We start from the raw sequence: 13,579 nt of genomic DNA on the forward strand, positions 1-13,579 counted from the left end.
GATCCTTAACCCACTGAGCGAGGCCAGGGATTGAACCCGCAACCTCATGGTTCCTAGTCGAATTCATTTCCATTGCACCACGATGGGAACTCCAAGGTCTACTTTTTCTGATGTGGGTATTGCAAATCCTGCTTTCTTGTCATTTCCATTTGCATGAAATATCTTTTTCCATCCCTTCACTTTCAATTTATATGTGTCCTTTGCCCTAAGGTAGGTCTCTTGTAGGCAGCATACTGTAGGCTCTTGATTTTTTTAATCCAGTCTGTGCCACTCTGTGTCTTTTTATTGAGCATTCAGTTCATTGACATTTAAGGTAGTTTTGATAAATATTTATTTTTGCTATTTTATACCTTGTTTTCCAGTTGATTCTATGTTTCTCCTTTGTTCCTTTCTTTTTGTGGTTGGATGATTTACTTTAGGCTTGTGTCCTCTGTTTTTTGGTTTTTGTGATCTATTCTTTGTTTTTGATTTGAGATTGCCCTGTTTTTCAAGTATGTTCACCCCTTTCTATATCTGCTTGCTTTAGACTGATAGTGATATAGACTCAAACATAATCTAAAAGAGTCTAGATTTTCTTATTCTCCTTCCCCACGTTTTAGGATTTTGATATCCTTCTTTACACCTGCATGTATATCCTTTTGATGTTCCTTGTGTTTTTCATCACTTCCACAAATAGGTTTTTCTTTTTTTCATCTGTATACTGACTTTTTTAAGTGATTACTTTCCAACTGTGATGTCTTCCATCATATATCTTCTTAACTTATTTCTATTTAGAGGAAATCTTTCAGTATTTCTTTTAGGATAGGTGTAGTATTGCTGTATTCTTTTAGCTTTTGTTTGAGAAATTCTTTGTTTCTCCTTGTATTTAATTAATTTATTTATTTGTTTTCTTTTTAGGACTGCACCTACAGCATATGGAAGTTCCCAGGCTAGGGGTCAAATCAGAGCTGCAGCTCTCAGGCAGGCTATGCCACAGCCACAGCAACAGGGGATCCAAGCCATGTCTGCAACCTACACCACAGCTCACAGCAATGCCAGATTCTTAACTCAGTGAACAAGGCCAGGGATCAAACCTACATCTGCATGGATACTAGTCAGGTTCCTAGTCTGCTGAGCCTCAGTGGGAACTCCTCTCCTATTTTAAATGATAATCTTGCTGGGTATTCTATGTTGCAAATTTTTCCTTTTTAGAACTCTGAATATATCTTGCCACGCCCTTCTGGCCTGTGGTGTTTTTGTAGAGAAATCAACTGATAGCCTTATGGGGGTTCCATTATAATTAACTTTTTTTTTTTTATGACTTCGTCTGCAGCATACGGAAGTTTCCAGGCTAAGTGTCAAATCAGAGCTGTGTCTGCCAGCCTTTGCCAAAGCCGTATCAACACGGGATCTGACCGAGTCTGCAACCTACACCACAGCTCACAGCAATGCCAGATCCTTAATCCACTGAGCAAGGCCAGAGATTGAACCCACATCCTCGTGGATCCTAGTCGGGTTTTTTACCACAGAGCCATAATGGAAACTCCCTATAATTAGCTCTTTGTTTTTCTTGTGCTACCTTTAAAATCCTCTACTTATCTTTAACTTTTGCCATTTTTATTGTATATGTCTTGGTATACATCTGTTTGGGTTCAACTTGTTTGGGGTCCTTTGTGATTCCTATATCTCAATATCTGTTACCTTCTTTTGCTTTGGAACATTTTCAGCTGTGATTTCTTCAAATACATTTTTGATCCCCTTTTTCTCCTCCTTCTGGAATCCCTAATATGTGTAGATTGGCATGCTTTATATTATCCCATAGATCTGTCTTTCTCTCTTTCTTTCTTTTTTTTTTTTTTTTTTTTTTTTTTTGCTTTTTAGGGCGGCACTCATAGCACATGGAGGTTCCCAAGCTAGGGGTCTAATCAGAGCTACAGCTGCTGACCTACTCCACAGCCACATCAACACCAGATTCAAGCCACATCTGCGACCTATACCACAGCTCATGGCAACACCAGATCCTTAACCCACTGAGCGAGGCCAGGGATTGAACCCACAGCCTCATGGTTGCTAGTTGGATTCATTTCTGCTGCGCATAGTGGGAACTCCTATCCCGTAGATCTCTTATATCACTTCATTTGTTTTTATTTGGCTTTCTGTCTGCTTATATTTTTCTTACTCTTTGAATTTAGGGAAAACAATTATCTGCTGTGGATTTAGAGGGCTATTTATATGCAGGAACCAGGTATCCCTGGTTACCTTGTGAGGGCTTACTATTTTTTCGGTGTGAGAGCTTCTTTTGGTTTGGATGCTTGGTGTCTCTTTCGTTAGGGTGTGCAGGCCATTATCTCCTTGATGGGGATGTGCAGGTACACAGCCTGCACATTCTTCCATGGAGCTGAGGACAGTGGCAGGTGTCTGCAGGCAACGCTTGTTTGTTGGGCCCTTGGCAGTGGTGGCGACCCTTGGGGAGGTGGGGGCTGAAGGCCACTCCTGGTTGCAGGGCCCTCTGTAATGGCAGTGACCCTTGGGGAGGTGGGGGCAGCTCCCAGAGCCCTTGGCAATGGCTTTGATGGGGTGTGTGTGTTCCCAAGGAGGTGGAGGCAACAAGCCATGCTCACAGAAAGACGTTCCTATGGCAGTCCCCCCAGCCCATTCTCTCGCACTCCCCAACAGTGGCACCTTGCTTCTCTGACAGGCCCAGACCTCCTCCCATCCTCCCTTAGCTGTGGCACACCCCTCCCTATTCCCCTCAGGCTGTTTCCATACAGCCTACCCTAGTCCTTTCCCTAGAACCGACCTCCAAAGTTCAAGCCTCTGTGCCCAGCCCCTGCCCAGGTGTATCAGGGTGGTGGTACCGATCATCTGTGCGGTTTGCTCTCTGCTTTGCCTCCTCTGACCAGCTGCTACATTTTTTTTTTTGAGGCTTTGAGCCTCCCCTCTGTCCTGTCTGATCTCCTCACCAGTTAGGTGGCCTCCTAAGGAGCATCTGAAGAAAAAAAAGCATCCTTTTTTTCTCTTCTCTCTTTCTTCCTTTGGTTCTGCCCTTTTTGAAAATCTGCAGTACTCTGTAGTGTTTAGTAGATACTCCGTGCAAATTATTCTACAAGTAGTGGTTTGTTTTTTGTGCTTGTGGGAGAAGGTGAGCTCCAGGTCCTACTCCTCCACCATATTGATCCAGCCTTTGGGTTTTTTTTTCTTTTAATTGAAGTATGGTTGGTGTATAATGTTATATAGGTTACAGGTGTTTAATAGAGTGATTCACAATTTTTAAAGATTTTACTCCACTTATAGGTACTATGACATATTTGCTGTATTCATTATGTGGTACACCTTCGAGGCTGTGTTATACCCAATAGTTTGTACCTCCAACACTCCCACTCTTATATTGCCCCTCGGTTTCCCTCCCGCTTCTAGTAACTACTAGTTTGTTCTCTATATCTGTGAGTCTGCTTCTTTTTTTGTTTTATTCACTAGTTTTTGGTATTTTTAGATTCCATGTATAAGTGATTTCATATAGTGTTAGTCTTTCTCTGACCTATTTCACTTAGCATAATGCCCTCCAAGTCCATCCATATTGCTGCAAATAGCAGAATTTAATTCTTTTTTATGGCTGAGTAGTATTCAGTGTGTATGTGTGTGTATGTGTGTACTACATCTTTGTTATTCATCTGTTACTGGACACTGAGGTTGCTTCCATTATCTTGTCAGTTATAAATAATTCTGGGCCATATGTCAGTTCTATTTTTCGTTTTTTGAAAAACCTCCATACTGTTTTCCACAATGGCTCCACCAACTTACGTTCCCACCCACAGTGTAGGAGGCTTCTCTTTTCTCCACCTCCTCACCAGCATTTGTTATTTGTGTTCTTTTTGATAGCCATTGTGACAGGTATGAGGTGATATCTCGTGGTGGTTTTCTTCTGCATTTCTGTGATGATGAGCCGTGTTGAGCATCTTTTCCTGTGCCTGTTGGCCATCTGCATTTCCTCTTTGGAAAAGTGTCTGTTAGGTTTTTCTGACTTTTTCAATCAGGCTGTTTTGGGGTTTGGGGGTTTTTATTTTTGTTTTTGTTTTGATGTTGAGTTGTGTGAGCTGTTTATCAGTGTTGGATGTTAACCCTTTACTGATCATATCATTTACGAATATTTGAAACACAAGGAATCAAGTGGTGCAGTTGGTGAGCGTCAGCCCAGCCATACCCGTCTTTTTCACTGCAAGCTTTGGAGTCTGGTTCAGACTTGAGCTGCGTGAGAAAAAGTTTAAATCAAATGTGAAAGTAAAACTTGGTAATTAGACTTGACCCAATTTTAACTTTAGAAAAGCTGTGATATTTGCCAGAGCTTTTATCACCAAGGCAGGAGAAAATACAAAGGATAGTTATGTGAAAGAATAAGGTTCCTCATAAACAGAAAATAAACCAAAATGTCTAACTGTATAATAGTGGTCAAATAGATTATATAACTTCACAAGTGGGTGGGTTATTTAGCCATTTAACACTGTGTTTCCAGAAGTTCCTGCTATGGCGCAGTGGGTTAAAAGACCAATTGCAGCGGCTTGGGTCACGGCAGAGGCTCAGGTTCCATCCCTGGCCCGATGCAGTGGGTTAAGGGATCTAGTGTCAGCTTCAGTCCCTAGCCTGGGAATTTCCATATACTCTGAGTACAGCCATAAAAAAATAATAATATCTGCTAAAACTATGTTTCCAGAGAACTATTAGTGATGTTAAAATAAAAAAGGAAAAAGTCGGGATATAAATCTATAATATGAGAATTCCCATCTCTTACCTGGATTACTGTAAAGGCCCTACTTATCACTTTTCTGCTGCTTCAGTATGTTCTTTCTGCTGCAGCTAGTCACCTGTCTACAACAGAAAGCTGATGTCACACATGGCCTTCGGGATAAAAAAAAAAATCTCTATTTCTTTTCGTAGTATACATATATCTCTCTGGTCCTGCCTGTCTCTCCTACTGCATTTTTCTCAACTATCCACTTCATACCCTATTTTCAAATGCGTATCTCCAGCCCAGATATTTCCTCCAAGCTCCAGATACATATAGACAATAACATCCCCCTTTGGTGTGTCATAGGCACCTCAAATTTAACATATGCAAAATTAGGTGCTCTTTTTTGGAGTTCTAACTTTCAAACTGAACCTCTGGTCCCTCCTTTCAACACACCAAATGTTGTCCTGTGCTGATCTTTTCCAATTCAGTAAATGATCCCTCTACCTACCCAGTCAGCTAAAGCCAGAAATTTAGGAATCACCATTGAGTTTCAGATCCTTTCTAACTTCTCTTTGCACATGGACCCTCTTGGCCTCTGATCCCTCACTACATCCATGTATTTCAGCCTCTTAAGTTCCATTTCTAACTGGTTGTTCTCTAACCCTACCCCCAGTTCACATTACTAAGAGAGAGATTCCAATTGACTCAGCTTTATCCCTACTAGTTTTTTGATGTCCTGAAGGAAGGGTCAGCCTTCCTTCAGGACATCTTGTTGGTTCTGTTGTTTTTCGTAGTTTTTCAGCATGTTCCCTCACTTTTGGAATTGGTAAGAAGAAGGTTTTGCACCTTTTTTTAAAGCCTCATCCGGAGTGAGAAGACATGGCCAAGTAGAGGTAGGAAGGATAAAGCTTCAAACTGATATAAATGGTTGATGAAGGCTTCTGACATGTCCACTGTTACGCCTGTACACTGAGTATTTCACATCAGTTATTTTTGTTTGTTTTTGTTTTATGTCTAGACTTTTTACTTTTTTTTTCTTCAATGAAAGCTTTCTTGAGATATTCACATACCACAAAATTCACCCTTCTAAATAAGTACCCAGGCATATCTAGGTAATTTTGTGAGTTCAGTTTTCAGACCACTGCAATAAAGTATCATAGTAATGTGAGTCATATGATGTTTATGGCTTCCCAGTGCAAATACAAGTTATGTTTGCACTATACTGTCATCTGCTAAGTGTGCAATAGCATTATGTCTCAGAATGCTTTTAATTAAGCTGTAATTTAAAATACTTTCTTGGTGAAAATGCAAAAACAATTACAGTAGTAACATCTGAGATCATTGATCTCAGATCCCTGAATATAATAATAATGAAATTTTATGAAATATTGTGAGAATTACCCAAATGTGACACAGAGACAGGAGGTGAGCAAAATGCTGTAGGAAGGATGGCTCCGATAGACTTGGTCTGTGCGGGGCTGCCACAGACCTTCAGGTTGTGAAAAACACGGTGTCTGCAAGACACAGTAAAACAAGGTATGCCTGTACAATCAGTGGGATTTTTTTTTTTTTCTTTTGGTATATTCAGAGTCATGCAACCATTTCTGCTATCTACTTTTAGAACACTTAGTTCCTTTTTAAACTTTTGTTTTTAGCTCTCTGCTGACAATTTCAAATCACATTCTTTCTCTCTCCTCAAACATAGTAAGCATCGTGGTTTATGCTCCGATTACTCCAGTAACTCACATGCCTGTTGGTCTGCTGCTGATGTTCACTGCTTCTGCCAGCTTTAGCTTTGGTCTTTTCCTGTGTGCCTAGTTACTTTTTAATTGTGTGCTAGACGGGTTTTTTTGTAAAATTGTTTGCAGAGGGCGCCTGTGAGCACTAGCAATCCTGCATCACCCCAGGCCAGTTTTTAGGGGTTGTAATTATTTGAAGAGAACTGCAGTCCCCATGAGGCCTGTCCCCGTCAGGCTCAGTGTTATTCATGGGTATAGCCTTTCAGGCCTCTGCAACGGGAAAGTTTTCATTTGGGTCCCTTCCACCCTGCCCTTATCAGGCCCTGGCCTCTAATCCTTGTGTTCTTAGGAGGCCCTAGGAGGTTTTCAGAAGCTCAGACACACACGTTTCTGTTACCCACTCTGGGATCATCAAATGCTCCCAGGGTAAAACACCAGCATCGTCTCTCTGGCTCTCCGTCCTTGCGTGAATCTTGGCCTGATAGTTCTTCACTATCTTGTATGCCTGCAAGTAGATGTATTTAGTATTTTTGTCCAGATTTTCTAATTGTCCTCAGTTTGAGGACTGATCCGGGTGACCTAATCTGCCATCACTGAAAATGAAAGTTCTTTCAGTTTCGTTTTTAACTGAAGACATACTTGTTAGCCAGACCTAGTGAACCTACCTCTGGTAGCACAGTGAGTTCATATACATCCAGACTACAGCCCCCAGACCCCCACTGCTCCCTTCATAGAACCTTTATGGCATAGGGAGCTCAGACTGGGTATCTCAGTGCTGCAGCCTGATGGGTTCTGGGTGCTAAGGGGTTAGCTAAGGCCTTACCCCTGCCTTCATGAAGCCTGCAGTCTGCCCTTTCTTTCCTAAAGCATCCAACCTTTATGGGCCATTGTTCCCATTAAAAAGCATCTCTGTCCTCAGCTGCTCTCTTAAATTGCTATAATTTGTCATGATTTCAACTTTCCTTCCTCTGAGTAAACTCTTTCCCAGCCTTCTTACTGCTCTTACAGCAATAAAGGTCAGTCTGAACCCAGCATTCAGGTCTCACCCTGTCCTTCTCTCAACCTCATGGCCCATAAAACACTCACCCTCAACCATAGCCCCATCTCTGAATGCATGTGGTTTGGCACATACTGCTTTGTCCTCCTAGACTTAGCATCACCTCCACTGAGAAGTCTTCCCTGATTCTCCCAGGCTGTGTCAGCCTGAATTGATATCCTGCTTCTCCAGGTCTGTTTCCTTAGTGGGACAAACATTTTGAAGCCAGTGTCAATGTTTTTATTTCATCATCTCTAGCACTTGGTACTTAAGAGGTGTCAATGAATATGGAATGATCTCATTTCCCAAGTCCCACCCGTTCCCTAATTCATGGTCTTTTCTGCCAGTCTCATGAATCTTTCTCCCCAGGCACCTCCATCATTTTTCTAGCCCTTAATGGAAGGCATGCCAGCTGCTTATTTGCCTGCATCACCCCCAGACACAGGGAGTTCAGTGGGGCGCTGTATTTGTGGGGCGCCACCTGCTGGTGGGAAGGTTTCTTGGACAGTGACTCAGGACTGCAGATAGAAGGGGTCCTTAACCTTAAGGTGTTCTGCAAAGAATATGATCCACTTCTCAGAATAACATTTTCAGATGCACAGGATAAAGCGCATAGATCACAAGTAAAACTTTGGAGTTCCCATCGTAGCTCAGTGGTTAACAAACACAGCTAGTATCCATGAGGACACGGGTCTGATCCCTGGCCTTGCTCAGTGGGTTTAAGGATCTGGCGTTGCCGTGAGCTGTGGTGTAAGCTGGCAGCTGCAGCTCTGATTTGACCCCTAGCCTGGGAACTTCCATGTGCCACGGGTGTGGCCCTAAAAAGACAAAAAACAAAACAAAACAAGATTACAAGTAAAACCAGTAATAATGAAATAGAGGTATCAAAATATTAGAAAAATTGTATTTTATTTAGATGTAATATATGTTATATATATATTGCTCATTAAATAACAAGATCTGGCAATAGGTTCAATAACTACTATAATTTCAAAATAATGAACGAAAATGATAATTGGGAGATGTCTGCAATAGCTGTAATGTGAGATGAAATCTCTGTGATTTGTACTGCTGATAACATTAGAGTTTGGTGCCTATGCCCATAAAGGAAATGCTGATTTTCACTTAGAGGTTGGTGAAACTAAAGACCAAATCTTTCCCATCCATATACAAAGAGTCCCTGAATACCCATGGATCTCGTGTGTGTGTGTATGTGTGTGTGTGAAGAAGGACCCGGACTGCAGGTTAAGAACCCCAGAATGGGGTTTTAGACGTATGGTTGAAACGTTTAAATATGGCAGAGATGGTGGCTAGGGGTTAAGTGTGTGTGTGTGACTCTTGCTGAGTGTACAGGGCACAGTTGGCAGGAGAGAAGTCGGGGAGAGAGTCCACTTTCGAATCCCATAGGAATCACCTGGCAGTGTTGCCAGCCTTGGCCTGACTCTCCCCTTACCAGTGTCTGTTCCCTCATTTATAAAACAGGAGTGCCAGTGTCTTCCTTATGCGTGTTGTTGAAAGGATTCAATAAGCTAACATGTAAAAACCCTTGGGAGTCAAATGTTTTTGTTAAGTGAGAATGATACTAAATGTAGAAAACACACACACACACACACCAAACCAAGCATAACCTCTTTCAGTATAGAAACCCCAGAGTCCGACCGGCTCTACAACCTGGGAGGCCCCAGTGTACTCAGCAGAGAGTAACCCGTTTCTTACCCAGCAGATGTAGGTAAAATCGTCCCTGCTTTTCCCAGCTCAATACGAAAGAACAAGCTCAGATGCAAAGTTTCTCACCTTGTTATTTTATTAGAAGCATATTTACATTCTTGCAGTTAACTTTGCAGAGAAGATTTTACAAAAGTTCTGTATAAAATTTGGAAACTACATAAAAATAACTTCTTCATAAAGGGGAAAATATAAGTTAGTTACATTTACTCTGCTAAAAAATGACTGAAAATGAGAAACAGTTTTGCCTGTCCCTTCCAGAGAAAACATGAGCACAGAGCACAGGGAATACTGCATGGGCTTTCTCAGTGATGGGCTCTGCATGCCGGCTCCATCGTGAGTGAGGCTGGGAGACCCAACCAAACCCCAACCAGAAAGGACAGGGGAGCTGGTAGGGCTTGGGCAGCACTGAGCAGGAAGCAGCAACTCCCTGAATAAGATTCCAAAGTGAAAGACAATCCAAATAAGGGAATGATCAAAGACTTCCCCTTGAACCATGAAATAGGCATTTCATCTAATACTCATTCTCACACTCCAGGCTACAAAGGCAGGACTGTATTTTAAAGCCCATCAGCCCTGTCACTGGTCAATGCCTGACCATCCACCAATGCTGGCCCTGCCTGGTGGAACTGGGTCTGTGTTCTGCAGTTACACTGCTGCTATTCCCTTTTTCCCAGCACCTGTGCACCAGAGAGACTCACAGGGGATCATTATTTCCCTTGTCTCATTTGTGTGAGACCTGAAAATTGTTGCTCCTGAGGCAGGCAAAGCTGAGTGCTCCCTAAGCCAAGGGGACCAACACCTTCCCGCGCTGATACTTCCCAGACTATCTTTACTGCATCTGTAAGAAGTAGGAGCCCCAAGTCCCTTTTCCTGTTGAATGGCTAACCTCCCATCCCAAGATGCAGTTACCACCAGTGCTCAGAAAACTCCAGGGAATTGCTTTAGAAAGATAAAGCATCAGACCTTAACCTATAGGAGTGAAGAAAGTCCTTCCACAGTGCGTCAGCCACCTCATCACCAGCAAAGTAGCACCCAGACTCAGTACACCTATTTCATTCCTTAAAATCACCTGCAGTTTTCTGCTTTGTTTGTTTGTTTTTTAAAGCAGGTATCTTCCCAAAGAAGACATAAAGGTGAAAAAAAGTTTTCTTTGTAAATAAACCGAATGCCGGTTTGAGCATCTGCTTTTATTGGGTTATCAACACTCTGCAGCCTGTTGGGATTAGAATCCGTGGGAAGCCAGCTGAGTCACTCAGAGGCCCCGGATTCCATCTGAGATGCAGAAGCTTTGTGTCTGCCAGGTTCCTGGAGGCAGGAAGCACTACGTTTTCTCCATGATGCCTTTTCTCCCTGAACAGAAGTCCCGTTGACTGCCAGCCTCCGTCTGAAGCGTAAGGCCAGACTCTGAATTAGGCTGGACACAAGGCAGAGGGCAGCAGCCCGCCCCTGTCACCTGCAGACAGGATGGGCAAGTGTGCGACAGAATGACTGGTTGCAAAAGTCTTGTGGGGTGAGGAATTTACCCCTGAACACAAGATCTGTGTGGGGCCAAAAGGAATCGCAGGCTGGCGGTTCAGCCTGTGCTGTCTGTGCCTCTGGTGCCAACACCAGCACACCCCAGTACCAACGGCTCTACCTAACATGCTCCAGGGCACGGGTCCAGGCAGCAAACATGCTCTAATCCACCCGGCACAGGAGGCCCAGGGTGGTGGCAAGCCTGGGTAGTGCTGGGGGCCAAACTGTGTGTGTGTATGTGTGTGTGTGTGTGTGTGTCTGTGTGTGTGTGTCTGTGTGGGCATGCGTGCATGGCGGGGGTGGGTACAGATGGCATGGAACACCTGAGATCAGCAGAATGGGTGGTTCAGGCTCTCCCCATCCCACCACTGTAGACGTTGTCTCAAGAGGAAAGCAGATTGGAGGTATGAGCGCACTCCCTGAGCAGCTGGCTACAGACCAGGCTCCACTGGGAACCACAGTGGTTGTTAGGAGCCGTGGTTCTTGTCTGACACCGCAGGGAGTGGCTAAAAACCACCAAGAATTATAACATGGATGAGCCCATGGTGACTTCAGTAGCACTTTGTACCCACAGACAGCAAAACTGGTGTTTTGGCAAACAGAAGGGGCCCCGAGGCCACAAAGCACCTAGTCCTCCTGCTCCCTGGCCCCGCCAACAGCCCAGATCACCGACAGCTTGACGGGACCTGAGAGTCAGAATATACATTAGGATCAGGCAGCACATCCCCAAACCTCACCCTCCACCCTGAGCAAGAAGTCAGGAACACTGGATGGGTCTGTCGGGCACAGCTGGGGTGGCACAGGGCCTGGGGCTGGATTCAAGCTGGCATGGAAGCAAGAGGGAAGGGGGTCCTGAGTTACTTGTTCACAGAGAATGGGAGGGCCCCAGAGGTCCGCCAGCCCGCCCGCCCGCCACAGCCCCGGGGCAACTGTTAAGAAGCATCCGCAGAGCCGTAGGGGAAGAACTTGGTGGCCTTATTTGGGGTGGCGGGGTTCGGGCACTCTGTCTCCTCGTTCATTTTGAAGAACATCTCCTGCTCTCGCTTCTTCTGGTTTAGATCCTCTTCCAGAGCCTGGGACAGAGAGAAGGCAGATGGACTTGGTTGGACCCCACGGGACACAGGTCTCTCCCAACCACAGGACCCCCCACCAAAGTGGCCGCCTCGGGAAGTTTCCTGCCCAGGTCTCAGTGCTTGAGCAGCGCCGTCTTCCTGCTCTCTCTTCCCAGACCCCGTCACCAGAGGGGTAAGTACCACCCCCTCCTTCCTCCCGCCACAGCCATGCAGGAGTTTCCTGGGGGCCAAGGGCTTTGGTTTGGGCAAATGCCAATCTACATAGAGTGAAAGGGAGAATCAGGTGCAAATGTGCTGGCAGGAAAACAGCCAAAGGAATGGAGAAAAACCCAAGGTAGAAAATGGAGCAAGAAATTTAACAGCAGGGGCAGCAGAGCTATCCGAGTTACCTAGGCACCATCCTGCAAAATCAGGGGAGTTCTTTTCAAACTACAAGTGCCGTCATGCCACGCCCCGAGACTCTGATTGTGAAACTGTGCTAGGACAGGGGTTCTCTACATTGCAGAAGCACATCAGCTAACTCCAAGGGGAGTGTCTAGGCGGCAAGCACTGCGGGAGCTGTCCTGCCAGAAAAATTTCTTGAGGGTTCTCCCAAAATAAGCTTTCAGTTCAGAAAGGAAGCAGCGTAAAGAGCATGAGCTTTGCAGTCAGGAAGAATTCAGCTCCACTGCAAGCTGTGAGGGAGCAGGTTCCCTTTCCTCTTGAGTCGGCTTCCTCTTGCGTATAAGGGCAGTATCACTACCTGCCTGGCAAGGCCATTGCAAAGATTAAATTACAGGCTTAACCGGCTTGGAGTTGCTGTTGTGACTTAGTGGGTTAAGAACCCAACTAGTATCCATGACGATGAGGGTTTGATCCCTAGCCTTGCTCAGTGGGTTAAAGGATCCACTGTTAGCTGTGACATAGGCCACGGATGCGGCTTGGGTCTGGCATTGCTGTGGCTGTGCTGCAGGCCAGCAGCACTAGCTCCAAGTCGACCCCTACCCAGGGAACCTCCATATGCCGCGGGTGTGGCCCTAAGAAGACACACACACAAAAAACTAAAGGGTTGTGATTACTGACTACTTCCTACATGTCAGGCCCTATGCTAAGTACATTACAGTTTATTTAATCTTCACCCTAGGAAATACATGTTGCTCTCTCCATCTCGTAGATGTAGAAACTGAGGTTCAGAGAGCTTAGGGCACTTGCCCAAGCTTATCTACTCAGCTGGGGGCAGAGCCAAGATGGGTCTAACTTCAGAGTTCAAGCTATGAAACACTGTGCTTTACCCTTTACATAGGGGGGCGCTTGTGGGGTACTCAGTAAACGTGGCTTCATTATTATTAAGATATTTTTGGGAGTTCCCATCGTGGCGCAGTGGTTAATGAATCTGACTAGGAACCATGAGGTTGCGGATTCGATCCCTGGCCTTGCTTGGTGGATTAAGGATCCAGCGTTGCCGTGAGCTGTGGTGTAGGTCACAGTTGCGGCTCGGATCCTGTGTTGCTGTGGCTCTGGTGTAGGCCAGCGGCTACGGCTCCAATTAGACCCCTAGCCTGGGAATCTCCGTATGCCGCTGGTGCGGCCCTAGAAAAGGCAAAAAGTTAAAAAAAAAAAAAAAAAAGAATATGCTTTCTGTCAAGAGAGGCAAGGTTCTGTGTGATTGTGTATCATTACTAATCTACTATGGATATGAGGGAAAAATAAAGCATTTATTTAAAAAAAAAAAAGTATTTTTGACCATCAGCCAGATTTCCTTATTTTCGCTATAGAAGTATCCACTTCCACAGAATCTGACCAG

The 13,579-nt window shown here is 44.6% G+C and overlaps 1 protein-coding gene and 1 long non-coding RNA gene across 3 annotated transcripts in view; one reads left to right on the forward strand and one right to left on the reverse strand.

Moving 5' to 3' along the window:
• LOC125131647 (uncharacterized) overlaps positions 1-13,579 on the forward strand; it is an 82,748-nt gene that overhangs the window by 62,472 nt on the left and 6,697 nt on the right. Inside the window, exons 1-2 of one of the 2 annotated variants that reach the window (XR_007136012.1) lie at positions 10,460-10,599; positions 11,782-11,968. This is a non-coding gene — a long non-coding RNA (uncharacterized LOC125131647). Of the gene's footprint in view, positions 1-10,459; positions 10,600-11,781; positions 11,969-13,579 lie in introns of those variants that run through there. The other variant, XR_007136013.1, reaches the window with a different exon arrangement.
• The window catches only part of STK10 (serine/threonine kinase 10), a 133,928-nt gene continuing 130,729 nt past the window's right edge, over positions 10,381-13,579 (reverse strand). The window contains exon 19 of the mRNA XM_047787213.1: positions 10,381-11,796. Within this exon, the coding sequence (XP_047643169.1) occupies positions 11,656-11,796 (141 nt within the window). The 3' untranslated portion in view covers positions 10,381-11,655. The remainder of the gene's footprint in view (positions 11,797-13,579) is intronic.

Source organism: Phacochoerus africanus, chromosome 1, assembly GCF_016906955.1.
Source record: "Phacochoerus africanus isolate WHEZ1 chromosome 1, ROS_Pafr_v1, whole genome shotgun sequence".
NCBI classification, from domain to species: domain Eukaryota; kingdom Metazoa; phylum Chordata; class Mammalia; order Artiodactyla; family Suidae; genus Phacochoerus; species Phacochoerus africanus.